This window comes from Phyllostomus hastatus, unplaced genomic scaffold, assembly GCF_019186645.2.
Source record: "Phyllostomus hastatus isolate PE091 unplaced genomic scaffold, TTU_PhHast_1.1 phas_contig_549, whole genome shotgun sequence".
In the NCBI taxonomy this organism is placed as follows: Eukaryota; Metazoa; Chordata; class Mammalia; order Chiroptera; family Phyllostomidae; genus Phyllostomus; species Phyllostomus hastatus.
Genome location: NW_025333907.1, coordinates 1,525,458 through 1,552,890, shown reverse-complemented (window position 1 = coordinate 1,552,890; position 27,433 = coordinate 1,525,458). Strand labels below are relative to the sequence as shown.

The 27,433-nt window shown below is 48.1% G+C and overlaps 1 protein-coding gene and 2 pseudogenes across 1 annotated transcript; all 3 read right to left on the bottom strand.

Annotated features, from left to right (window-relative positions):
* Positions 1-56: 56 nt before the first annotated feature.
* LOC123824134 (sialic acid-binding Ig-like lectin 5) lies at positions 57-5,111 on the bottom strand. The gene is made up of 9 exons (XM_045847236.1): positions 4,991-5,111; positions 4,536-4,916; positions 4,037-4,315; positions 3,730-3,777; positions 3,248-3,502; positions 2,879-3,163; positions 2,579-2,666; positions 1,361-1,442; positions 57-583 (listed from the first exon to the last, which is right to left on the bottom strand). Exons 1-9 carry the CDS (start codon positions 5,025-5,027, stop codon positions 389-391), a joined length of 1,650 nt encoding a protein of 549 aa, XP_045703192.1. The 5' UTR covers positions 5,028-5,111; the 3' UTR covers positions 57-388.
* Positions 5,112-8,733: 3,622 nt separating this feature from the next.
* Positions 8,734-15,926, bottom strand: LOC123824132 (annotated as a pseudogene).
* Positions 15,927-20,470: 4,544 nt separating this feature from the next.
* LOC123824131 lies at positions 20,471-25,619 on the bottom strand (annotated as a pseudogene).
* Between the last annotated feature and the right edge of the window lie 1,814 nt (positions 25,620-27,433).

Here is a 27,433-nt window from a genome sequence, read left to right as displayed (position 1 = left end):
GGATTCAGAAGAATTTCACACCAGGACCTTTCTGTTCAAAAAAGGGAGACAGTCAACCCTGGACCTCTGTTGGTTGTGGTTTCTTTAATGCTTACAGCCACCTTTGACTAGAATGTATGATCTCTGCTGTACAGAAGGGAAACTTGGAGGGGGATGAGGAAGTGAATTGCTTGAAGACAATGCCCTAGGAAGTGCTGAGGTCTGCACTTGAGCCCAAGCCTCTCCAATCCCATCCCCTTTCTTCTTTCTGCTCTCCCTGTGGATGCTCTTACAGTGATTCATGTTAATGTTGCCCAAGGTCTCCTCAGGTTTCATCAATTAGTCCTTGACTTCTCTCCCTCAGAGAGGCTGTGATGCCTCTGGTCAGGACTAAGCTCTGAGCAAATCCTCAATGGCTGTTCTTCGTGGTCTCTGAGTACAGGCAGGTGCTGGTGGCCTCCTTGCCCTGAGGCTCCCTTTTCTTCCTCCCGTGAAACCTGAGGTTGACATACTGGGTATCCTGCTCCTCTCTCTGTGCAGAGGTGTCCCCTGGGGGTGATTCTTGGTATGAGGGCCCATCTGTTCTGCAGTTTTGCTGGGAACCCTGAGTAAAGGGGAGGGGAGAGAAGAGAGAGAAGAAAACAGACATGGCTCCAGGAGAAGATGGGCTGACTGAACACTTTTTCATTCATCCTGTTCACCCACACACTCCTCATGAACTCAACTATTTGCTATTTATTTAAAATCAGAGCCCTGCCTGGTGTGGCTCAGTGAATTGAGCACCAGCATGGGAACCAAAGGGTCACATGATCCCCTTTGATCCCCCAGTTTGATCCCCAGTCAGGGCACATGCCTGGGTTGCAAGCCAGGTCAGTTCCCTCATAGGGGGTGTGCTAGAGGAGACCACACATTAATGCTTCTCTCCCTTTCTTTCTCCCTCCCTTCCCCTCTGTCTAAATAAATAAATAAAATGTTTTTAAAAGATCAGAATCATGATTGATTAGATCTTATTGAGGGATAATAACACATTTCATCCTCAAAGAAACCAAGTGTGAATGATACTTTATTATTTTCATTCCCAGAAAGGGAAAACAAATGGAGGAGAGGTGAGGTAACCAGCCCAGAATGGGTGGAAACTAACCATTTTGGGGGAGATTGTTCTGTCAGGCTGTACCTGGCCAAGAGGTGAGGTGGGTTTCAGTGGTCAGCAGGGCTAGGGTGAAAGTCTGACCATGGGCTGTGGGAGATGAAGGGAAAGTCACCTCCCACCTGTCTGTCCAGCTGACCACAGAGGAGCTCAGTCTGGACGTGCTCAATGGACATACACAGGGCCTACACCACACCCCACTGCACCTCATGAGAAGATACCCACATCACTCACCCAGGTGGCTGTACTCAGGACAGGGTCTTCATCATTTGTGACCTTTCGTCTCCCGGCTGCTTGCCTCCTGTGGTTTTTCACTCTAAGGGAAGAATTCAGCAGCCACAGTGAGTCAGGCACTGGTGGTCAGGCTGCCCCCACTCCCTGATAAAACAACAGAGGCATCCAGACCCAGAACCAGAGCTGGAGACCCTCCACACATACCAGTTAGCGCTCTGCTCCCTGTGACCAGGTGTTTCACCTAGACTAAATTTTCAAAACTAAAGGCCATCTTACACATAGAAACTTGTACAAAAGCAATCATAACAGTGTCACTCATGATAGCCAAAAACTAACAACAACCCAAATGCCCTTCAATGAATGAATCAAGAAGTAAAATGTGCCCCATCCATGCCACGGGACATTATTTAGAAATAAAAGAATAAAGTAATGGCACATGAACCTTGAAAATGTTATGCTATGTGAAGTAAGTCTGTCACAAAGGACCATGTATTGTATGATTCCATTTAAGCAAAATGTGGAGAATGGGCAAATCTACAGAAACAAAAAGAAGTGACTGGCTGCCTGGGGCTGGGCTAGGATGTTGGTGAAATCACTAATAAGGGACATGGGTTGTTTTTTCATCTGGATCTAAGGAAAGATTTTTTAAATCACTTGTTGTTCAGTTACAGTTGTCCTGCCTGTTTCCCCACTGCCCCCACTCCCACAGTCAATCCTCCCATTGGGCAGGCCCATGAGTCCTCTCTTAATGCTCCTTTCCTTGCCCTTCCCCTTCTTTCCCCGGTTATCCCACTCCCCCCACCCCACCTCTGGTCCATTAGTTATTTATTTCCAAGTCTCTGCTTCTATTTTACTCAATTCTTTGTTGCATAATTAGGTTCCACCCACAGGTGAGATCATATGGTATTTGCCTTCACCACCCAGCTTATTTCACTTAACCTAATGCATTAAGCATAATGAAAAACTTTTAAAATTTTCATTCATCCTGTTATTCCACACACACTCCTGTGTGTGGTGATGGGTGCACAACTCTGATTAAGCTAAAAGCCACTGAATTGTACACTTGACAAGAATTTTCTCTCAATAAAGCTGTTACCCTGCCTGCCTTGCCAGAGGACCAATCTGTGTGGACTCAGATCTGCCTTTCTGGGACTCTTGGGCTTCTCTCTGTACTCCCCACAACTCAGCTCCCTGCACCTCCCCAGGACACGGACTTACACGCAAAACAAGCACAGGAAGAGTAGGGCCGTGACACCAGCACCTCCAAGAGCTGCAGGAACCACTCTCCAAACAGATACCAACTTCCCTGCAGAGAAGAAGGGTGTGAACCCACCCACTCCCACATTCAGAGTCTTGTCTTCCCACCCCCTTGAAGAACCTGCTGTTCTGTTCCAAACAAGACTGAGGGTCCCACCCTAGCAATCACTCAGTACCTGGCCACAGCCCCTTTCCCCACTTCCAAGCACCCTTTGATCCCTTCCTTTCTCCCTCACCCTCTACCTCCAGCAGGCCCCTGACCTGGCAGCAGCAGGACACTGGACCTCTGGGTCCCGTAAACATTCTCCGCCTGGCAGCTGAGTCTGAGACCCTCACTGAGCCCCTCTCGGAGGTTCAGGGAGCTGTTGGCCCAAGACCCAGTGGAGCTGGAGGTGACAATGTAGGAGGAGTTGCTGTGGTTCCCCTGCAGGAACTCCTCCCCCAGCTGCCAGCGCACTGAGGGGGCAGGCTGTGCTTGGGAGGAGCAGCTACAATGCAGACTCTCATTCTCCCAGGAGCAAGAGGGTCCCAGCAGCCGTGGGGGGTCTATGGGGAACAAGAAGAGGGGTGAGCAGTATCTTCCCCCTCCTAGGATACGGATGTCCTGAACCCAGGCTTTCCCACACTCACAGACCACAGAGAGGCTGAGAGAGATACTTTGGGATCCCAGCGGGTGCCAAGCTTGGCAAGTGAACTGTCCTTCTTCCCCAGCCCTTATTCGGGGCAGCTCCAGGATCGCAGTTCTGGAGATGGGGACAGTGTTCAGGGCTGGGGGGCCCCGGAACCAGCTCAGCTGTGCAGGGGGGTTGTTGTCAGCCACACAGAGTAGATGCAGAGCCTCCCCCTCCAGGATGGGAATCGAGGTGTCTTGCAGAATCTTGAGGGCTTTGGGGAGAAAAGTGCAGAGATAGGAAGAGAGGGACAGACCGAGAGAGAAAGGTGTGGAACACAGGTGCTGACTACTACCCAAAAAAGTAAGGGAGGGAGGATGACGATATTCCTCCTTGCCTCTCCTGTATCCGATCCCATTCACACTCTGATTTCCTGACCCCTGCACTCCATGGTGGCCCCATCATCAGGTCTTAGCCCCAGAGAGGGAGGTTCTTTCCTACCTGTCACATTTCTGAAGGTCATGTCTATGGTGAGTTTCCATGGGGCATCTGGGACAGAGAGATAATAAGGCCGTGCTTCAGAGGGGAGAAGCAGATGGAAGTCACCTCAAATCAAGGATAGGAGGTGGAAACTGGGAAGGTGGAATTGCTCTCCTTCTGGCCCACTCCCCACCTGCACTCAGATTCATTCACAAGTGTTCTCAGGTAAGCTCAGCCTCCTGCTCACACACACACATACACACACACACACACGTGCACACACCAGTCCCACTGCACCCAGGGAACCAGCAATCCCTCCAACACTCACAGAAGACATTAAGCCAGATGGTTCTCTGTGTAGTCACCCTTGATCCTTGCAGTTCCACCTGACAGGTGAGGTTCATCCCATGGTCCTGGGGCCTTGGGGTGAAGGTGAGCACTGAGGAGTGGAGGTTTTGGTGGTTCAGAGAGTCAATAGCAGCTCCCACCCAGGAGAAGGTGACAGGTCTTCCCCCTTGGCAGGACCCTGGCAGGCTGCAGGTCAGCTCTGTAGGGTGGCCAGACTTCAGAGGCTCCTGAATGAGGATGTCTGGCTTCTGTGTCAGTTCTGAGAAGGAGAGAGGGAGGTGCTTGGGTCCCACAGGTTGGGAAACTAGAGTATGAACCTGAGAGGGATGTCTGACTCAGGGGCAGAACTCACCCCAGGTCCTGTGTCTCTTCTGACCACCCAAGGCCCAAGGTCTGGATCAGGAACTATCTCAGTGACCTGTTCCTTTCGTCAGACCAGGTCCCATATCTCAGCATCCTCTCCTAGGCCCCAGCCATACCTGTCACCTGCAATGTCAGCTTCTTATCTCGGTAAGTATATTGTACATTTCTTCCTCTCTCCACTCGGAAGAGGTAGGTTCCTGTATCACTCCTCCTGGCATCCCTGATGTTCAGGGAACAGTTGTTGGTCCTGGGGTCAGCGAGGAGGAATCGGCCCTGGATCTCCCTCTTCACTGTTTTATATGGGTTGTTTGTGGCCACAAGATAATTGTAGTCTCTGTTGGACCCATGCCGGTTCCAGTAGGTGTAGAGTTTACTAGAGGATGACCAGGAACTCCACGGGTAGGAGAAGGAGCAGGGCACATGGATGCACAGACCCTCCTGCACACTCACCAATTGCTGCACTCCAAGCTCATAGCCTGCCTGCTCCTGCAGAGACCCTAGGGGAACACAGAGGCTCAGTTGCAGCCCCTAACCCCCACCTACCCATCTCCCCTCCCTTTTGCCTACTCACCACCCCACAGCAGAGGCAGCAGCAGCAGGGGAACCATGACTGCATCTGACAGTGCAGAGCAGGTCTAGGTCTCTGTGTCAGGGAGGAAAATGCCAAGCTGTGTGGTAGGGCTGAGGACGCCCCAACAGGAAGCTGTAGGTGACAGAGCTGTGGCCAGGCCTGAAAGGGGAAGTTAGGCTCCACAGACCGTGGGACTTGGGTAGAGGCTGAGAAATCAGCTTGTTTCAACCTCAGCCCTCTGGAAATCCTCCAAATGATATACCCATGTCCCCAGAGGCTGAGAGTCTCATCCAGGTGTGAATCTGAAAGTTATCACCTTAGAGTTGATGTTTAAGGCAAGAAGGAGGTCGGTCACCCAGGGGTCATGGCAGTCAGAGCTGCTCCTAGTGACCTGGGGGTCCACCCTTCAGCTGTAACCACTCAACTTTCTGGAAGAGGATACTTTTAAATTTCCTTCAGACCACCAAGTGCTGGCAGGAGTGGAAGGAACTTAGACCCATGTCCAGTGGAGGGTGGAACCCTGTGGGAAGCTGAGCACTAAAGCACTTTGCTCTGAGGGTTTGGAGAACATGAGATTCACAAGTGATGGACTTCTAGGGTCTGGGGGCCTGTGGGACAGTGACGATGCACAGACACCCTCAAGATGGGGTGTGTCATGGGAGGCCTCACCCCTTTTGTCTGGACCTCAATTTCTAGTCCTCAGCCCAGCACCAAATTTGCCACCTTAATCCTCAGGAAGCTCGATCCTCAGGGACCCTCAAGGCCTTGGTCCCTTCTCAAAGGCTCACAGGGGCTCCAGGGATGTGTGGAAATAACCTGCAAGCCCACTGCTCTTTTAGGAAAGAAAGAAACTTGATAAACACATTCCCAACTATGACAATGATGTGAAGAGTTCTGACACTCCAGTGACAAGTTGTGTAATGAAAAACAAGTTTCTTAAACTGTTACAGGAGGAAAAGAAGTGCCAAAGAAGTGCCAAGTGAGGGGAATACTGAATTCTCTTCCTATTCTCTTGTAGTATGCATATAATAGTATTTAATCATGAATAGAAATTACTAATATAATATTAATATTTATTACTATATGACAGAATTATTCTCTATGAAGAAACAATGAAGCAGTATCCATCAAAAATGTGGGGGTCATGTGTCCTGCAGGTGGGCCACACAGGAAGGCCACACTACTGAAGAAAATATCTCTGATGTTTAGAATTGTCTTATGATATGGTTTTCAGCATTTCAGCCTTTCTTGCTTGATGTGAAGTGTTTTCTCATATTAGGAAAATCCATGGGTGCCACATGCTGCTTTTTTTTTAAGCAGTGACCTCAACATTAGTATGAATATGAGGCTCCTCAGAACCTGGGGCAGCTCCTGCCTCAGAGAACAGATGAACCAGAGGTAACCAGCACCCACCTACCCCAGACTCCCCACATATTGCAAAGAACACTGACTCGTGCAAGCAAAGGAATAAAGGAGATAGGATTTCCATGGTTGTTTGCCCCATAATTGACAGCACTGAGCAGTCTAGAAAATCTTAAGGAATGGGTGTGGGCAAGAATGCACAGAAAGGGACACCCTTGCACTGTGCCTGGGAATGTAAGTTTGGGGCAGCTGCTATGGAAATCACTATGTCAATTCCCCAAAAATTAAACATAGAGCTGCCATAAGATCCAGTGCTTCCACAGATGGGTATTCATTTGGAGAAAGTGAAACACGAAATTCAGATAACCTATGCAGCCCTGAGTTCCTTGCAGCATTATTACAATAGCCAAGATGTGGGAGCAACCTGAGTGTCCATTGAGAAATGAAGGGATGAAGAAAATGTGCTTTATACACTGTGGAAGGTGTTTGTGTCATAAAACAGATGGAAATCCTGCCATTTGCAACATGGATGGACTGTGAGGGCTTTTTGCTAACTGAAATAAATCAAACAAAGAAAGGCAAATACCACATACTTTCACCTAAATGAGAAAACTTTTTAAAAAGTCAAACTCACAGAGAATACAGATTGGTGGTGGCCAGAGGCAGAGGGTGGGAGTGGACCAAAAAGAGGGAGGGTGGTCAAAGGTGCAAACTTTCAGTTATTTGATAATTAAATCATGAGGAGGTAATGTATAGCATGGTGACTATAGTTAATAGTAGAGGGTTTTAATACCATTAAATCATTATAATATCATTAACACCATGTTGTATATTTAAGAATTGCTAAGAAAGCATATAACTGAGAGAAAATATTAAAAGTTCTCACCATAAGTAAAAAGTGTGTAAGTCTATGTGGTGATGTATATTTAACAAGAGATATGTGCTAAGCACATCACAGTAGATGCATCTGTCAGATCATTAAGTAGGGCTTCAGACTGCAGTAATGTGATATGTCAATTATATCTCAATAACTCACATGTACATACTAAATAACTGAGCCTGGGTACTTGGGTGTGATTAGAAGGTCCAAGTCTTCCAGGCAGATTTTCACTTCTGCTCTATGTGTGCTCTAACATCGGCATAACAGATTCCTCACATTGAATTCCCACTACTGAAATCCATAGTGGGGCTTCTGTGTTCCTCATCTGCCCCTGACTGATTGAATCTCAAGAGATAAAACAATGAGCAGCAGGTGGTTTCAAATGCCTTCATGGTAAAACTCATGGACAACTGGGAATAAAGATGAATTTCCCTAATGAGATAAAGGTTACCTTCAGTAAACATCACAGCTAAGGCAGTAGCATCAGGTCCTGGTCTAGAAAGGCTGTAACAATAAGTAAAAGCTCACCCTGTACCTGTACTCATTTATGTATGTGATGAATGCTAGTGGTGTCCGAGATAATAAGTTCTGTTCTGTCAAGACCTGTTGAAGTATCTTTGTGAAATAATGATCACTTCAGGGATAAGTTTGATTGCTAAAGAGGCATTACAATCACTGTTCCATGTGCAGTGATTCATACAAAGGATTCAGTCAAAGGATTCATACAACTATGGCAGTTTTGAAGTAGAATAAGCTTCTGGCCCACAGCTTATGTAATGTATTCTCCCAAGCAAAAAAGTGTGCCCCACGTAGGACATGCATGTACATCTACTACGTGACTGGGACTGTACATGTTTGTGAATATCAATGTGAGTGTAAAGATAACAATCCACTTGTCATCCTCCCAGTGCATTTTCCTCTGATAAAACTGTAGAGAAATGTTTGAACACCTGTAAACCACTTGGGAATAATATTTAGCACCAAGTGAGTTTTAGTGCAAACACATCTGCAGCATTTATATGCCACGTACATGCACTCATTTCTGTATGTGATGAATGGTAGTGGTATCTAAGATGATAAGTACTCTTATCGCTCACAGAGGAGCAGAGGTTCTGGGGTTCAAAGAGTCAACAGCAGCTCCCATTCAGGAGAAGGTGAAAGGTCTTCCTCTTAGCAGGACCCTGGAAGGCTGCAGGTCAGCAGTGTAGGGTGGCCAGACTCCAGAGGCTAGGCAATGAGGATGTCTGGTTTCCATGACAGGACTGAGGAGGAGAGATGGAGGTGCTTGGTGCATGGAGACTGAGACTCTGAAGGAGACTCAGACTCTGAAGGAGACTCATGCTTCAAGACCCCAACTCACTCCATGTGCTGTGTTTCTTCTGAAGACCCTGGGCCCAAGGCCTGAATCAGGGATTGTCCCAGTGCCCCGTCCCTTTTCTAAGATGGGGTCCCATATCCCTTGGTCCTCTCCTGGGCCCTGCCGTACCTGTCACCTTCAAGGTCAGCTGCTTATCTTGGTGATAATATTCATGGTATTTGCTCTCTCCATTTGGAAAATGTAGATTCCTGTGTCACTCTTCCTGACATTTCTGATGCTCAGGGAACAGTTGCTGTTCCTGGGGTCCCCAAGGAGGAATTGGCTCTGAAGCTTTAGTTTCCCTGGTTTATTGGGGTTGTCAGTGGTCACTAGTTTACTGTAGCATATGTGGTTCTGATGCTGGTACCAGCAGATGTGGAGTTTGCTAGAGGAAGACCACAGATTCCACAGGTAGAAGGAACAGGGCACATGGATGCTCAGGCCCTCCTGCACTGTCACCAATTCCTGCATTTGGAGCTCATAGTGTTGCTGCTCCTGCAGGGACCCTGAGGGGACACAGAGAGTCAGCTGCAGCCCCAGACATTCCCCTGACTGACCCCTCTTTCTGAGCCCACTCACCACCACACAGCAGGGGCAGCAGCAGCAGCAGGAGCTCCATGTCTGCATCTGACAGGGCAGAGTGGATCCAGGTCCCTGTGTCAAGGGTGAATTTCTGAGCTGATGGGTGGAGCTGGGGATGTCCCAACAGGAAGCCATGGGCAAGTGCAGTGGCCAGACCTGGAGAGGAAACTTGGGCTCCACAAGCCTTCATTGGGCACTGGGAGATGCTGAGAAATATTGTGTCCTCCTGCTCACCATTTGCACAGGGGGATGCTGAGTTACTGACATGCTTCTGTTGAATCATAAGGTCCCACAATAGAAGCCCTTTTCATCTGGCATCATGGCTACACAGGGGAAAGAACAGCACTTGGCCAGATACCTGGGGTTCAGAACCTCGGGGGTTTCAGGAAGACCACAGACAACATATGTCATCACATCACTGGTGCAGTGCTGAGAGGCGCCAATGCTGAGGGTCCAGGTAGCTGAGTCTTCTCTCTCTGGAGAGAAGGTATGTTCACATGGGGGCATGGAGTGCCTGGGTGAGAAGCCAGACACACCCCACCTCACTTGTCATCTGTTCCACTTTATCAAAGTTACTTCACTTCAGTTTCCTCATCTATAAAATAGAAACTTCACTGTTACTGCTGTGTGAAGATTAAAGGAATTCATATATGTCAACAGCATAGGGGCCCTCTCTCTCTGTGAGGCATCACCTGCACCACTCCATCCTCTCTGTAGCTCCTTTCCTGAGCTATTTCTTCTAAGACTCACTTCTTCTGCCTCTGTAACTTTCTGAATTTAAAAAAAAAAAGAGAAAAAGCTTGTGACAAAGTGCCTAGTACTGAGTATTTGCTCATTACAGTAATGTTTTGTGGACACCATCCCCACCCCTGTTCTTGTGGCTGAGATACAAAAAAGGGTAAGCTCCTACAAGAAAGAAAAGGTGAGTCAAAAAGTCATCTTTCAATAGGACACACCTTTAAGATATTTTTAAATCATCTCTCAGGGAAGGACACATTTTAAGCAAAAGCAAAATAACTAAGAACCAGAATACAGAAGGGAAATTGGTGAGGACTGCTGGAATTTTCAAAACATGGCTGGCTCAGGCCTCATGGACATTTGAATAAAGACATGAGGAAAGTGAGAGAGTGGGAACTGGGGGTATTCAGGCTACAGTTCACATCCAACAGTCCCAAGGTGGGAAAGCCTGTGAGGTGTACAGCAGGTAGGTGACAGCATAGCAGACTTGGGGAACATGGAAACACAGGTCTGGAAGGGATCTTGGGTCAGACCATGAAGAGATGTGGAGGCTATAGTGAGAACTTGACTTTCACTCAGGGTGTTTTATTCAGGGTTCACCAGATAAACAGAACCAATAGGATGTGTATACATCTATAAAGAGACTTATTTTCAGACATTGTTTTATGTGGTTATGCAGGTTGACAAATTCCAAATCTGCAGTCAGCAAGCTGGAGACCCAGGGAAGCTGGTGTGTCTTTCTAGACTGTAGCCCAGCAGCTTGAGACCTAGGAAGAGGCAACATTTCAGTCCAAGGGAACTTAACTGAGATAGGTTGGTGTCACTATGAACCAAACAAATATGTTGATTGAAAAACTATCTTCCTGCACACCCACAAGCTCTCACCTGGTCACGAGCAGAAAGGACAGAAAAATCGAGATTGCAGGGTCAAGACCCTGCCCTGGGATGTCCTCATCCTCTACTGGCAGCTCTGATTCACCTGTTAGGACTTGGAGCAGATGAGATCAGTGAGAGGGAAGGAAGTTGCATCCAGAAGCCACAGCATGTGGACAAAAGGACCCTGATTGAGCAGAGAAGGAAGTGTCCCTACAACATCTCTAAGGAAGGAAGTGGCCATGAACAGACAACCTCAGAGCCCGGTGTGTAGAAAGAGGCAATCTGAGAACTAAACCCACAGAGGGCAGCAGAGCTACAGGGTTAACACATACAGAAAAAGGATTTCTGTCACATTGACCCAGCTCTGCAACCCTCTCTGCCTGAAGCCAGGGCACTTCAGAACTTCTCAAAGTGATTGAGTCCACACTCGGCTTCTGTTGTGTTTTGTTTTCTCCAATTCAAGCTGCAAGGATCTTGGGGTGTCTAACACAACCTGTACCCTAACTACCATGCCCTCTCTCCCCGCTCTGCCTCAGCCCATGAAGCTGCCAACACCCTCCCTGTGAGAAACTTGACTTCAGTCCACAGTTCACAACTTCTCTGCGGACACCTGTCCCCTTTGTTCTCAGGCAGGCTCCCCACTGCCCACTCTCCTCTCCTACACTCATGCCACTTCCCAGCACCATTTGTCAGGACACATGCCCAGTCTCTTTCCTTGCACTCGTCTACTTCACTCGTTTACTCTAAATGCCTTATTTACAGAAGGACTTGACATGTGGGGCTGTGAACGCACCCAACACAACCCCACCAGCTGTAGAGTATCCTTCTCTAACTGGCCTTTTAAACTAAATTCACCTGACAAGGAGAAAAAAAAAACAAAATTAAAAAAAAAAACAAAGAACAACACCACCACCTGCTGGATTTTTGCAAGCAACTTTTCTTTTAACATATTCTCCAAATTAAGTTACACATGTTCCCAAAGTGCAGACATGCAAGGCCCAGCCTTCAACAAAAATGTACAAAGGAAAAGGAAAAAAATAAGAGTTACATTGCAGGAGATGTCTGATTTCAGCTCTGACGTGGAAAATGCTTGCAGTATCACTCTATTTGTAGGACAAGAACACGAAGATCAACGGAATCAATCACTTTTTTTTGACCCATCAGAGAGTGACGATAACAGAGAAAGCCACCATCCCCAAATCTAGTGAGAGTGGCAAATGAGGGAGACACAACAGGGATCTGGTTCCCTGGCCCAGAAGCTGCTGGAGCCATAAATAGGTGAGGACACTTTAATGGCGATGGTGACAATTAGGGGAGGCTGAGGGTGGATTACCCTGACCCACCTGGATTTAATAATGAAACGTGTTGGGCTAGATAGCGACCCCAGGTACCAATGCCTGAAACCTGTAAAAGTGGCAAATGACACTATCCAGAAATGATTAAGCAACATTGTCCAGTTTTTAGTGTAGAAGTCTTGGAATGATTTTGTTGGTTTCACTTTTATGAATATTGTGGTTTAGGATATTTTTAAATGATATTGTATTTTGAATTTAATTTTCCACTATTGCTAATATAGATACAGAAATTCATCCTGGCTTGTGTGACTCAGTGGATAGAGCGTCAGCCTGCAAACCAAGGGGTTGCTGGTTCAATTCCCAGTCAGGACATATGCCTGGGTTGTGTGTTTTCTTCATTTTGTGCTAATGAAAACGTTTTAAAATTCATTGTGGTTATGGGTACACAACTCTGACTGAACTAAAAACCATTGAACTTCACCTTTAAATGTGTGGGAATTTTTATCAATAAAGCTGCTACCCTACTCCCCCCAAAAGACCCATCTCTATGTACTCATCTCTGAGGGGCTCTGCCCACAGTGCCCCCCCCCCACATGCCATGGATAAGAATGTCTCCCAAGACATGAACTTCTTGGGGAAGAAAGGTGGCCAATCTCTCGAAGAAGAAGGGCCGGGAACCCGTTCCCCAATGGGCTTTTATTGGGTTCAATTTGCACAGGAATACAGGTAAAGCTCATCAACCATTGTCAGGCAGTAAGGATCAAACAACAGATAACATACAAAAATCTATGAGGGCTTATTCTGAGTCAGGGTCAGTTAGCTAAAGGGCTCTAAAACTTTGGGAAACAAACTCATTGCATGCTTGGACCCTTATCAGAAAGCTGAAGAAATTCTTAGCAAAGCAGGTTTCACAGGATTTTGTGTGTTCTTTCTTAGGCCTGATTGCCCTAGGGGACCTCCCATTCCTGCCCAGGGCTGGAGCATCCTCCGGCATTGTTTCAGGCTTAAGTTAGGCGGGGGAAGTAAGGCAGCCAAGAGATTAGGAGACTTCTTGCAGGCAGAATGAGCCTGAGGCTATGTCAAAGCCAAGGGGCAAGGGTCCATCACCACCTTTCTCTATAGCCCCCCAAGTCCTTCCTTGAGGGCACCTTCGTGATCATGCCTGTCTTAGATCACCCCTCCTTTGAGGACTCTTATCCATCATAGGCTAACCAGTCACGTGCCCAGGACCAAGCAGAGTGAAGTGAAAGGGGGCAGAGATGGTGCCCCTACCAGGAAGATAAGCTTTGTCTTGTTAGTGGCTTATGGCCTCAATGTCTCTTTACTCAGCCTTAGCCATGGAGGGTTACAGCTTCTGAAACCAGGCAGGGCGGTTCCCAACACTCAGCTCCACCTTCGTGGAATCCAGGGGCCTCCCTCTATACTCCCCAAGACTCACCTCCCTGTACCTCCCCAGGACACGGGCTTACATGCAAAAGAAGATGAGCCACAAGCACAGGGACAGGAGGACCATGGCACCAGCACCTCCAAGAGCAGGGGAAACTCTCTGGAAGCAGATACTGACTTCCCTGCAGAGAAGAGGGTGTGAGCCCACCCACTGCCGGGACTCAGTGTCTTCCCAGCTCCTTGCAGAACCAGCTGTAAGTGCTGTTCAGGCACAAAAATGGAGGGTCCCATTCTAGCAATCTCCCCCTTCCCAGCCACAGCCCCTCTCCCCAGCTCCATCTTCCCTTTGGTATATTCCTGTCTCCATTAGTCTCTGCTCCCAGCAGGCCCATGATCTGGCAGCAGCAGCAGGACACTGGTGCTCCAGGCCCTGTGGACATTCTTGGCTAAGTCTGAGGTTGATGCTGAGCCCCACCTGGAAGCTCAGGGAGCTGTTGGCCCAGGGCCCCGCAGAGATGGAGGCGACTGTCTAAGAGGCACTGCTGGGGTTCCCCTCTAGCAGCCCCTCCCCTGGCCGCCAGCGCAGAGAGGGAGTTGGCTGGGCTCAGAGGGAGCAGCTGCAGTGCAGACCTTCATTCTCCCAGGAGCAGGAGGGTTCTAGCTGCCTTGGGGGGGTCTGTGGGGAGTGAGGAGAAGGGTCAGCGGTGGCTCTGCGCTCCAAACACATGTCTCCTGTCCCAGGGGTCCCCACACTCACAGGCCACGGAGAGACTGACAGAGATACTTTGGGAGCCCAGCCACTGCCGAGTTTGTCAGGTGAACTGTCCTTCTTCCCCAGTCCCCACTTGAGGCAGCTCCAGGATCTCGGTGCTGGAGATGGGGACAGCATTCAGGGCTGGGGACCCCCAGAACCAGCTCAGCTGTGCAGGAGGGTTACTGTCAGCCACACACAGCAGTCACAGAAACTCCACCTTCAGGATGAGAAAAGATGAAGCCTTTTGCAGAATTTGAGGGCTTTGGAGAGAGAAGAGGGGGGAGGGAGGAGAGAGAGAGAGAGAACACAGGTGAATGCATCAACCATCAACTCACAAGAGGTGAGAGAGGGAGGGTGGTGATTTTCTTGCCTCTCCCATAACTGATCCCATTCTCATTCTGATTCCCCCTCAGCTTCATGGCAGCCCCAGCAACAAGTCTCAGCCTCAGGGGTAGTTCTTTCCTACCTGTGACATTTCTGAAGGACATGCCTATGGTGAGGTTCCATGGGGCATCTGGGACAGAAAGATATGGCCCCACTTCAGAGGGCAGGAGCTGATGGAAGACACCCCAACCCAAGGAGAGGTGGTGGGAACCAGGAAAGTGGAATAGCTGTGTTGCGGCCCACTCCAAACCGGCACTCAGAACCCTTCACAAGTGTTCTCAGTTTAGCTCAGCCTCCTGTACACACACAAGCATGTGAACACACCAGTCTTACTGCATCCAGGGAAGCAGCCATTCTTCCCACACAGAGAAGACACTGAGCTACAGAGTTCTCTTCATAGTCACCCTTGATCCCTGTTGTTTCACCTGACAGGTGAGGTTCATCCCATGGTCCTGGGGCCTCAGGGTGAAGGTGAGCACAGAGGAGTGGAGGTTCTGGGAGTTCAGTGAGTCAACAGCAGCTCTCACCCAGGAGAAGGCGAGAGGTCTTCACACTTCACAGGACGCTGGCAGGCTGCAGGTCAGCTGTGTGGGGCAGCCGGACTCCAGAGGCTAGGAAATGAAGATGTCTGGTTTCTCTCTCAGTTCTGAGGAGGAGAGAGGGAGGTGCTTGGTGCCTGGGAACTCAGAACACAGACTGTGACTCTGAAGGAGACTCATGCTTCAGGGACCCAACACACTTCGTGTCCTGTGTTCCTTCAAAAGCCTCTGGGCCCAAGGCCTGGGTCAGGGATTGTCCCAGTGCCCTGTTCCTGTTCTAAGATGGGGACCCACAGTCCTTGGTCCTCTCCTGGGGCCCTGCCATACCTGTCACCTCAGGGTTAGCTGCTTATCTTAGTAATTATATTTCACTGCACTTGTTGTCTCCACTCAAAGAACATAAATGCCTGTGTCACTCTTCCTGAAGTCTCTGATGCTCAGGAACAGTTGTTGTTCCTGGGGTCTCTGAGGAGGAATTGACTCTGAAGCTTTAGTTTCACTGGTTTATTTGGGTTGTTAGTGGGCACTAGTTTACTGTAGCACATGTGGTTCCGATTTGGTACCAGCAGATGAAGAGTGGGCTACAGGAAGACCACGGATTCCATGAGTAGAAGGAGCAGGGCACATGAATGCACTTGGAGCTCATAGTGTTGCTGCTCCTGCAGGGACCCTGAGGGGACACAGAGAGTCAGCTGCAGCCCCAGACATTCCCCTGACTGACCCCTCTTTCTGAGCCCACTCACCACCACACAACAGAGGCAGCAGCAGCAGCAGGAGCACCATGTCTGCATCTGACAGGGCAGAGTGGATCCAGGTCCCTGTGTCCTGAAAGCAGCCAGGCAGGAGGCACTCTCCTGACTCACACAAAGGTCAGCCTTTCCTTCTCTTTCATCCTTCCACTGCAAAGGTAAGGTCCTCCTATATCAGGGAACACAGTCTGCTTTATTCACTCTGTTGATTGAAAAACTATCTTCCTGCACACCCACAGGCTCTCACCTGGTCACTAGCAGAAAGGACAGAAGAATCGAGGTTGCAGGGTCAAGACCCTGCCCTGGGATGTCCTCATCCTCTACTGGCAGCTCTGATTCACCTGTTAGGACTTGGAGCAGATGAGATCAGTGAGAGGGAAGGAAGTTGCATCCAGAAGCCACAGCATGTGGACAAAAGGACCCTGATTGAGCAGAGAAGGAAGTGTCCCTACAACATCTCTAAGGAAGGAAGTGGCCATGAACAGACAACCTCAGAGCCCCAGGGTGCAGTGAGAGCCAATCTGAGAACCAAACCCACAGAGGGCAGCAGAGCTACAGGGTTAACACATACAGAAAAAGGATTTCTGTCACATTGACTCAGCTCTGCAACCCTCTCTGCCTGAAGCCAGGGCACTTCAGAACTTCTCAAAGTGATTGAGTCCACACTCAGCTTTTGCTGTGTTTTGTTTTTTCCAATTCAAGCTGCAAGGATCTTGGGGTGTCTAACACAACCTGTACCCTAACCAGCATGCCCTCTCCCCCTGCTCTGCCTCAGCCCATGAAGCTGCCAACACCCTCCCTGTGAGAAACTTGACTTCAGTCCACAGTTCACAACTTCTCTGCGGACTCCTGTCCCCTTTGTTCTCAGGCAGGCTCCCCACTGCCCACTCTCCTCTCCCTACACTAATGCCACTTCCCAGCACCATTTGTCAGGACACATGCCCAGTTGCTTTCCTTATACTTGTCTACTTCACTCATTTACTCTAAATGCCTTATTTACAGAAGGACTTGATATGTGGGGCTGTGAATGCACCCAGCACAACCCCACCAGCTGTGGAGTATCCTTCTCTAACTGGCCTTTGAAACTAAACTCACCTGATGAAGAAGAAAAAAAAAACAAAGAGCAACAGCACCCCTTGCTGGATTTTTGCAAACAACTTTTTTCTTTCTTTCATATATATGTGTGTGTGTGTGTGTGTGTGTATGTATAAGTATATATATATATATATATATATATATATATATATTCTCCAAATTAAGCTACACATGTTCCCAAAGTGCAGACATGCAAGGCCCAGCCTTCAACAAAAATGTACAAAAGAAAGGAAAAAAATAACAGTGACATTGCAGGAGATGTCTGATTTCAGCTCTGACATGGAAATTGCTTGCAGTATCACTCTCATTTGTAGGACAAGAAAATGAAGATCAACTGGGAATCAATCACTTTTCTTTGAACCATCAGAGAGTGACAATCACAGAGCAAGCCAGCATCCCCAAATCTAGTGAGACTGGCCAATGCAGGAAGTCACAACAGGGATCTGGTTCCCTGGCCCAGAAGCTGCTGGAGCCATAAATAGGTGAGGACACTTTAATGGCGATGGTGACAATTAGGGGAGGCTGAGGGTGGATTACCCTGACCCACCTGGATTTAATAATGAAACGTGTTGGGCTGGATAGTGACCCCCAGGTCCTAATGTCTGAAACCTGTAAAGGTGACCTCATATGGAAAGGACATTATGCAGAAGTGATTAAGCAACATTGTCCAGTTTTTAGTGTAGAAGTCTTGGAATGATTTTGTTGGTTTCACTTTTATGAATATTGTGGTTTAGGGCATTTTTAAAAATGATATCATATTTTGAATTTTATTTTCTGATGTTGCTAATATAGATACAGAAATTCATCCTGGTTTGCATTGCTCAGTTGGTTGAGTGTTAGTCTGTGAACCAAGGGGTTGCTGGTTTAATTCCCAGTCAGGACACATGCCTGGGTTGCACGCCTGGTTCCCAGTGTGGGTGTGCAAGAAGCACCACACCTTGATGTTTCTCTCCCTGTCTTGCTTCCTTCCTTTTTCTTCTCTCTAAAAAATTATTAAATAAAATATTTTTTAAAAAAGAAAATGTCTACATCTTCCCCCAGAGCCACTTTGCAAAGTTCAGGAAATAAGTTACATCTGTTGGGGTGCTTGTTTTGTGTCACTGGGGCAGTCCTCTGGGCTCAATACTACTTGTAGCCACTCCCACAGACATTTCCATCAGTGAAGTTCATTTTGTGGCTGGACCAAAACTTGTGATTATTTTAATTGAGACACATCACCAACAACCATCAGGAAACTTTGAAAAAACAGGTTTATTTTCATTGTTTCTCCTTATTTGCAGTTTCACTTTCCACAATTTCAGTGACCGATGGGCAACCGCAGTTCAAAGAAACTCAATGGAAAATTCAAGACATAAACAAAGCAAAAGTTGTAAATTTTGCACTGTTCTTATTAGTAGGATTAACTTCGTGCTCTCTCTGTCCTGTCCTGAGGTGAACGAAGCATTGTCGAGTCTCCACACTGCACACACCACCCACATGGTAGTCAGTCATTTAGTAGCCATCTAGGCATCAGATCACAGTTTCATGGTATCACAGTTCAAGTCACCCTTGTAGTAGCCTCGTGTTACGTCACAATGCCTGTGTCAAACACCTCCCTACATCTCATCACAGGACATTCGGGACACCTTACAGCAGCACAAGAAGAGGGGTGGGTACAGTACAAAAAGATAGTTTGACAGGAGAGACCAAATTCACATAACCTTCATCCAGTATATTATTATAATTCTTGTGTTTTATTATTAGTTATTGTTTTTAGTCTCTTGTACTGCCTAATTTATAAATTAAACTTTAACATGAGTGAGTATAGGAAAAATCACAGTATATGTAGGATTGGCTACTATTTGTAGTTTCAAGCATCACCTGGGGGTTTTTATCTCTCAATGATAAAGGAGGCTACCATTCTCTCAATCAAAACAGCATATGGTGAAGCACCTAAGCTATGGTACTGCTCGTGAAATTCTGGCTGATTAATTTTAGAATTTCATTTTTTAACAATAGATCAACTATGCCCTGGCTGGTGTAGCTCAGTGGATTGAGCTCAGGCTGCGAACCAAAATGTCGCAGGTTCGATTCCCAGTCAGGGCACATGCCTGGGTTGCAGGCCACGGCTCCCAGCAACCGCACATTAATCTTCCTCTCTCTCTCTCTTTCTCCCTCCCTTCCCTCTCTAAAAATAAATAAATAAATAAAATCTTTAAAAAAATAGATCAACTATATAGAGGACAAATGATATGAGCTCTCTCTTCAGTCCACACTTTTAACCTAAATCTGTGCAAGAACCCAGGTTTGATGGGGTGCGCCAGATGAAAGCAAGGGGGCGTGGCCTCCAGGAAGAGGATCTCAAATTGCTAAGACTTTTGTAGGAACCACCATAGAAGGTTTAAGGAACAAAGGCCAGGGGGGACAAGGTAAGGTGAGGGGTGAGGAGGTAAATACTAGGAGAAGGGGCCTGGGGTGTATCGTCTAAGGCCAAGGAGTCAGAAAGGTGTTTGTGTAGGACAGGGGCGGGGTCAGTTCTCTGGTGTGGCACGTTTTACTAGGGAGAACTAACCCGGGTATGAATCGGGAGGCCTGTGGGTGGCGCTGTGACACCGTACATGATGCTGGAGGCCCTACCAAAAACTCTCTATGGTCACAGCAGCACTCTATGGTTGTAACAGCCCCTCCCCAAAATTTCCGCTTCCTCTCTGTGAAGAGGACTTCCTGCCGCATTCTTCCTTGCCCAGGGTGTGCCCGTGGCTCACTGTGGCTGCACCAGCTGCATTGCAGCCCTTTTTTTGTCCCTAGAAAAAATTCTTTTGGTGAAGAAATTCCTAGTCTGCTCATGTTTACAGTCGACAGGCTGTTGGAAAGATCCTTGTGGGGCCGTAACTGGGATGGCGAAGGGATTGGTGGTCAGAAGGTGCTGGGAAATGAACAGGAAAAAGTAACACGAGATGAAGTCAGGCAGAGGATCAGGTACCTCATCACAGCCCAACAGCAGGCCGACGGGCAGGTCTTTCCCTGAGGAGGCTTTCACGACTTCAGGGGAGGAAAATGACAGCAACAAGTCACCGCCCTGTTTTCTATGGCTGGTCACCCCTGGCTTCAGGAAACTTGCCACCAGGACCTTTCTGTTTATAAAAGAGAGACAGGCAAGCTCTCGACCTCTGTTGACTGTTGATTTCTTTAATGTTCACAACCACCCAACCACCTTTGAGTAGGATGCATGGTCTCTGCTGTACAGAATGGGAAACTGAGGACACGGGAATAAAATGAATCTCTAGAAGACAGTACTGTAGGAAGTGCTGAAGTCTGCACTTGAGCCCAAGTCTCTCCAAATCCATCATCTTTCTTCTTTCTGCTCTGCCTGCAGATACTCTTACAGTGGTTAATGTTAACATGACACAAGCTCTCCTCATGTTTCATCAATAAGTCCCCAACTTCTTTCCCCAGAGAGGTTGTGATACCTCTGGCCAGGAAACACCTCTGAGTGAGTCCTCATTAGCTTGTCTTCTTGATCTCTGAGTACTCGCAGGTGGTGGCCTCCTTGTCCTGAGACTCCCACAGCTTCCTTTTGAGAAACCTTAGGTTGGCGTACTGGGTATTCTGCTCCTCTCCTGATGGAGAGGTATCCCCAGTGGGTGACACTTGGTCTGGAGGCCCATCTGGCCCAGGGTTTAGCTGGGAACCCTCAATAAAGGGAACAGAAGAGAGAGAAGAATAAAACAGACATGGTCTCAAAGGGTAGTTGGGTTAATGAGACAGTTCTTCATTCATCCTCTTATTCTATACATACTTCTCATGAACTCAACTATTTAGTCATTCATTTAAAAATTGGTAATACTACAATTGACTAGAACATATTGCGAGCCTAGTATTCATGCATTTCATCCTTACAGAAGCCAAGTGTAAATTATACTCTTATTGTTTCCATTTATACATAGGAAAACTGAGATGAGGAGAGGTGAATTATCATGCCAATAATGGGCAGAAAGTAATAGCTTTGGAGAGACAGTTCTGACAGGCTGTACTGGGCAGACAGGTGAGGTGGGCTCAGTGGTCAGCAGAGCTGGGGCAAGAGTCTAACCCTGGGCTCTGGGAGATGAAGGGGATGTCAACTCCCAGCTGTCTCTCCAGCTGACCACAGAGAAGCTAATTTGGGGAAATGCAGGGAAGCTCAGTCTGCACTTGTTGAATGAACATTTCCAGCCCCTCCCCCTTACACAATATGAGAAGGCACCCACATCACTCACCCTGGTGACTATACCCATGACAGTGTCTTCATCATTTGTGACCTTTAGTCTTCCCTCAGCTTGCTCCCTGTGGTATTTCACTCTAAGGAAAGAAGTCCTTAAGGAAAGGAGTCACAATGGCTCAGGCTCAAGTGGGCAGGATGCTCCTACTCCCTCAAGAAACTGAAGCATCCAGATCCCAGGATCAGAGTTGGAGACATTTCATATATGTAAGTGAGTGCTCTGTCCCCAGGTGTTTGGCCAAGACTAACCTTAAATCACAGTAGGCCCCTACACAGGGAAAAACATCTACACAAGCAATCGTAACAGTGTTAACTAGAAACAGCCCAATTGTGCTTCAATGAATGAGGAGACAAATAAAAAGTTCACCGTCCATACCATGGAATATTATTTGGAAATCAAAACGGATAAAATAACACATGAACCTTGAAAATATGCTATGTGAAAAAAGTTACAAAGAACCATGTATTATAGGATTCCATTTCTATGAAATGTCAAGATTGGGCAAATCTAGAGAAATAAAAACAAGACAGATTAGTGGTTGCTCGATGCTGGAGGGAGAATGGTGGCAAAAAGACAAATAAGGGATGTTTGGTTTGGTTTTATTTTCTTCATTTTGTGCTAATGAAAACGTTTTAAAATTGATTGTGGTGGGAAGTGCACAAGTCCATGACTGAACCAAAAGTGATTGAATTGTACCTTTAAATATGTGGGGATTTTATCTCAATAAAGATGCTACCCTACTCCCCCCAAAAGACCCGTCTCTATGTACTCAGCTCTGGGTACATAGAGGTGTACTCCAGCCACCACAGATGAGAATAAGTCTCCCAAGACATGATCTTCTTGGGGAGGAAAGGTGGCCGATCTCTCGAAGAAGAAGGGCCGGGAACCGTCCCTCAATGGGCTTTTATTGGGTTCAATTTGCACAGGAATACAGGTAAAGCTCATCAACCATTGTCAGGCAGTAAGGATCAAACAACAGATAACATACAAAAATCTATGAGGGCTTATTCTGAGTCAGGGTCAGTTAGCTAAAGGGCTCTAAAACTTTGGGAAACAAACTCATTGCATGCTTGGACCCTTATCAGAAAGCTGAAGAAATTCTTAGCAAAGCAGGTTTCACAGGATTTTGTGTGTTCTTTCTTAGGCCTGATTGCCCTAGGGGACCTCCCATTCCTGCCCAGGGCTGGAGCATCCTCTGGCATTGTTTCAGGCTTAAATTAGGCAGGGGAAGTAAGGCAGCCAAGAGATTAGGAGACTTCTTGCAGGCAGAGTGAGCCTGAGGCTATGTCAAAGCCAAGGGGCAAGGGTCCATCACCACCTTTCTCTATAGCCCCCCAAGTCCTTCCTTGAAGGCGCTTTCATGACCATGCCTATCCTAGGTCACCCCTCCTTTGAGGACTCTTATCCATCATAGGCTAACCAGTCACGTGCCCAGGACCAAGCAGAGTGAAGTGAAAGGGGGCAGAGATGGTGCCCCTACCAGGAAGATAAGCTTTGTCTTGTTAGTGGCTTATGGCCTCAATGTCTCTTTACTCAGCCTTAGCCATGGAGGGTTACAGCTTCTGAAACCAGGCAGGGCGGTTCCCAACACTCAGCTCCACCTTCATGGAATTCAGGGGCCTCTCTCTATACTCCCCAAGACTCACCTCCCTGTACCTCCCCAGGACACGGGCTTACATGCAAAAGAAGATGAGCCACAAGCACAGGGACAGGAGGACCATGGCACCAGCACCTCTAAGAGCAGGGGAAACTCTCTGGAAGCAGATACTGACTTCCCTGCAGAGAAGAGGGTGTGAGCCCACCCACTGCCGGGACTCAGTGTCTTCCCAGCTCCTTGCAGAACTGGCTGTAGGTGCTGTTCAGGCACAGAATGAAGGGTCTCATCCTAGGGTTTTCCCTCTTCCCAGCCACAGCCTCTCTCCCCAGCTCCATTCTCTCTTTGATCCATTCCTTTCTTCCTCGCCTCTCTTCCAGCAGGCCCCCAAACTGGCAGCAGCAGGATAGTGGCGTTCGGGGCCCTGTGGAAATTCCCTGCCTTGCAGCTGAGTCTGAGGCAGGCCCTGAGCCCCACCTGGACGTTCAGGGAGCTGTTGGCCCAGGGCCCCAAGGAGCTGGAGGTGACCATGTAAGAGGCTTTGCTGGGATTGCGTTCCAGCAACCCCTCCACCAGCTGCCAGGGCAGCAAGGGAGTTGTCTGGGCTCAAGAGGGGCAGCTGCAGCACAGACCCTCATCCTCCCAATAGCAGGATGGGCCCAGCAGCCATGGGGGGGTCCATGGGGAGCCAAAAGAGAGTCAGTGTTGTATCTGCCCTCCAAGGACACAGGTGAGAGAAAAAGGTAGAGAGAGAAAAAAAGAGAAAACACAGGTGAATGCACCAACCCACAAGAGGTAAGGGAGAGAGGGTGGTGATTTTCCTCCTCGCCTCTCCCATATCTGATCCCATTCTCATTCTGATTCCCCCTCAGCCTCATGGCAGCCCCAGCAACAAGTCTCAGCCTCAGGGGTAGTTCTTTCCTACCTGTGACATTTCTGAAGAACATGCCTATGGTGAGGTTCCATTGGTCATCTGGGACAGAAAGATATGGCCCCACTTCAGAGGGGAGGACCTGATGGAACACACCCCAACCCAAGGAGGGGTGGTGGGAACCAGCAAGGTGGGATAGCTGTCCTCTCTCTCACTCCCCACCTGCACTCAGATTCATTCACAAGTGTTCTCAGTTTAGCTCAGCCTCCTGTACACACACACACGTGTACATACCAGTCCCACTGCCCACAGGAAACCAGCCATCCCTCCAACACTCAGAGAAGACATTGTCCAGGTGGTTCTCTCTGTAGTCACCCTTGATCCCTGTTGTTTCACCTAACAGGTGAGGTTCATCCCATGGTCCTGGGGCCTCAGGGTGAAGGTGAGCACAGAGGAGTGGAGGTTCTGGGAGTTCAGTGAGTCAACAGCAGCTCCCACCCAGAAGAAAGTGAGAGGTCTTCACACTTCACAGGACCCTGGCAGGCTGCAGGTCACCTGTGTGGGGCAGCCAGACTCCACAGGCTCCTGAATGAGGATGTATGACTTCTGTGTCAGTTCTGGGGAGGAGAGAGGGAGGTGCTTGGTGCCTGGGAATTCAGAACCCAGAGTGTGACTCTGAGGGAGACTCATGCTTTAAGCCCCCAACTCACTCCATGTCCTGTGTTCCTTCCAAAGCCCTTGGGCCCAAGGCCTGAATCAGGGATTGTCCCAGTGCCCTGTCCCTTTTCTAAGATGGGGTCCCATATCCCTTGGTCCTCTCCTGAGCCCCTGCCATACCTGTCACCTTCAGGGTCAGCTGCTTATCTTGGTAATTATATTCATGGTATTTGCTCTCTCCATTCAGAAAACATAGATTCCTGTGTCACTCTTCCTGACATCTTTGATGCTCAGGGAACAGTTGCTGTTCCTGAGGTCCCCAAGAAGGAATTGTCTCTGAAGCTTTAGTTTCACTGGTTTCTTTGGGTTGTTAGTGGCCACTAGTTTACTGTAGCACATGTGGTTCTGATGCTGGTACCAGCAGATGTAGAGTTTGCTAGAGGAAGACCACAGATTCCACAGGTAGGAGCAGGGCACATGGATGCTTAGATCTCCTGCACTGTCAGATTCCTGCATTTGCAGCTCATAACATTGCTCCTTCTGCAGGGACCCTGGGGGGACACAGAGAGTCACCTACAACCCCAGACAATCCCCTACCAGCCTGCCCCTCTTTCAGAACCCACTCACCACCACACAGCAAGGGCAGCAGCAGCAGCAGGAGCACCATGTCTACATCTGACAGGGCAGAGAAGGTCCAGGTTCCTTTGTTAAGGGTGAAAATTCTGAGCTGATGGGTGGAGTTGGGGATGTCCCAACAGGAAGTTGTGGGAGACTACAGTGGCCAGGCCTGGAAAGGAAACTTGGACTTCACCAGCCTTCAGGGTGGGGGAGGGTGGGGGATGCTGAAAAATATTGTGTCCTCCTGCTCACCATTTGCACAGGGAGATGCTGAGTTAGTGAGTTGGTGACATGCTTGTGTTGAATCATAAGGTTCCACAGTGGAAGCCCTTTTCATCTGGCATCATAGTTACACAGGGGAAAGAACACCACTTGGCCAGCTCCCTGGAGGTAGAGCCTTGGGGGCCTCAAGAAAACCACAGATGAAATATGTCATCATATCATGGGAGCAGTGCTGAGAGGTGCCCAGGCTGAGGATCCAGCTAGCTGAGGTCTCTTCCCTCTGGAGAGAAGGTGAGTTGACACAGACAAATACATCAGGTGGACATGACCTGTGGTCCCCACCAGTGACCCTGCCTCCCAACCTCTTTCAGCTGGGTCCCCATTCCCATTGCTGTCCTCACCCCAGGTGGCCTCAGAGACTGGTCCCGACATTGAAGCCCAGACAAGGCCTGCTAGTCAGGCATTTAGAGTATGGATTTGAGGGCCTGGAATGCCTGGGTGGGAACCCAGACACATACCCACCACCTCACTTGTCATCTCTTCCACTTTATCAAAGTTACTTCACTTCAATTTCCTCTTCTATCAAATAGAAAGTTCACTGTTACTGCTGTATGAGGATTAAAGGAATTAGTATGTGTCGAAAGCAGAGGAGGCAGCTCTCTCTGTAAGGCATCACTTGTACCACTCTATCCTCTCTGTGGCTCCTGTCCTGAGCCATTTCTTCTAAGGCTCACTTCTTCTGCCTCTGTAACTTTCTGAATTAAAAAAAAAGCATGTGAGATTGTGCCTGGTACTGAGTATTTGCTCATTCTACTAATGATTCGTGGACACCAGCTGTGTCCCTATCCCTGCTTTAGTGGCTAAGATTCAACAAAGGGTCACCTCCCAGAAGAAGAACAAAGTGAGTGAAAACTCATCTTTCAATAGGACACACATTTAAGAGGAATTTTTTTAAATCATCTCTCAGAGAATGACACATTTTAAGCAAAAGCAAAATAACTAAGAACCAGAACACAGAAGAGAAATTGGTGAGGACTGCCAGAGTTTTCAAAAACATGGCTGGCTCAGGCCTCATGGACATTTGAGTAAAGACATGAGGAAAGTGAGAGAGTGGGAACTGGGGGTATTCAGACTACAGTTCACATCCAACAGTCCCAAGGTGGGAAAGCCTGTGAGGTGTACAGCAGGTAGGTGACAGCATAGCAGACTTTGGGAACATGGAAACACAGGCCTGGAAGGGGTCTTGGGTCAGACCATGAAGAGATGTGGAGGCTATTGTGAGAACTTGACTTTCACTCAGGGTGTTTTATTCAGGGTTCTCCAGAGAAACAGAACCAATAGGATATGTGTACATCTATAAAGAGACTTATTTTCAGACATTGTTTTATGTGGTTATGCAAGTTGACGAATTCCAAATCTGCAGAACTTGACTTTCACTCAGAGTGTTTTATTCAGGGTTCTCCAGAGAAACAGAACCAATAGGATGTGTGTACATCTATAAAGAGACTTATTTTCAGACATTGTTTTATGTGGTTATGCAGGTTGACAAATTCCAAATCTGCAGTCAGCAAGCTGGAGACCCACGGAAGCTGGTGTGTCTTTCTAGACTGTAGCCCAGCAGCTTGAGACCTAGGAAGAGGCAACATTTCAGTCCAAGTGAAGACTTCACTGAGATAGGTTGGTGTCACTATGACCAGATCTCTTGATTGAAAAAACTATCTTCCTGCACACCCACAGGCTCTCACCTGGTCACTAGCAGAAAGGACAGAAGAATCGAGGTTGCAGGGTCAAGACCCTGCCCTGGGATGTCCTCATCCTCTACTGGCAGCTCTGATTCACCTGTTAGGACTTGGAGCAGATGAGATCAGTGAGAGGGAAGGAAGTTGCATCCAGAAGCCACAGCATGTGGACAAAAGGACCCTGATTGAGCAGAGAAGGAAGTTTCCCTACAACATCTCTAAGGAAGGAAGTGGCCATGAACAGACAACCTCAGAGCCCGGTGTGTAGAAAGAGGCAATCTGAGAACTAAACCCACAGAGGGCAGCAGAGCTACAGGGTTAACACATACAGAAAAAGGATTTCTGTCACATTGACCCAGCTCTGCAACCCTCTCTGCCTGAAGCCAGGGCACTTCAGAACTTCTCAAAGTGATTGAGTCCACACTCGGCTTCTGTTGTGTTTTGTTTTCTCCAATTCAAGCTGCAAGGATCTTGGGGTGTCTAACACAACCTGTACCCTAACTACCA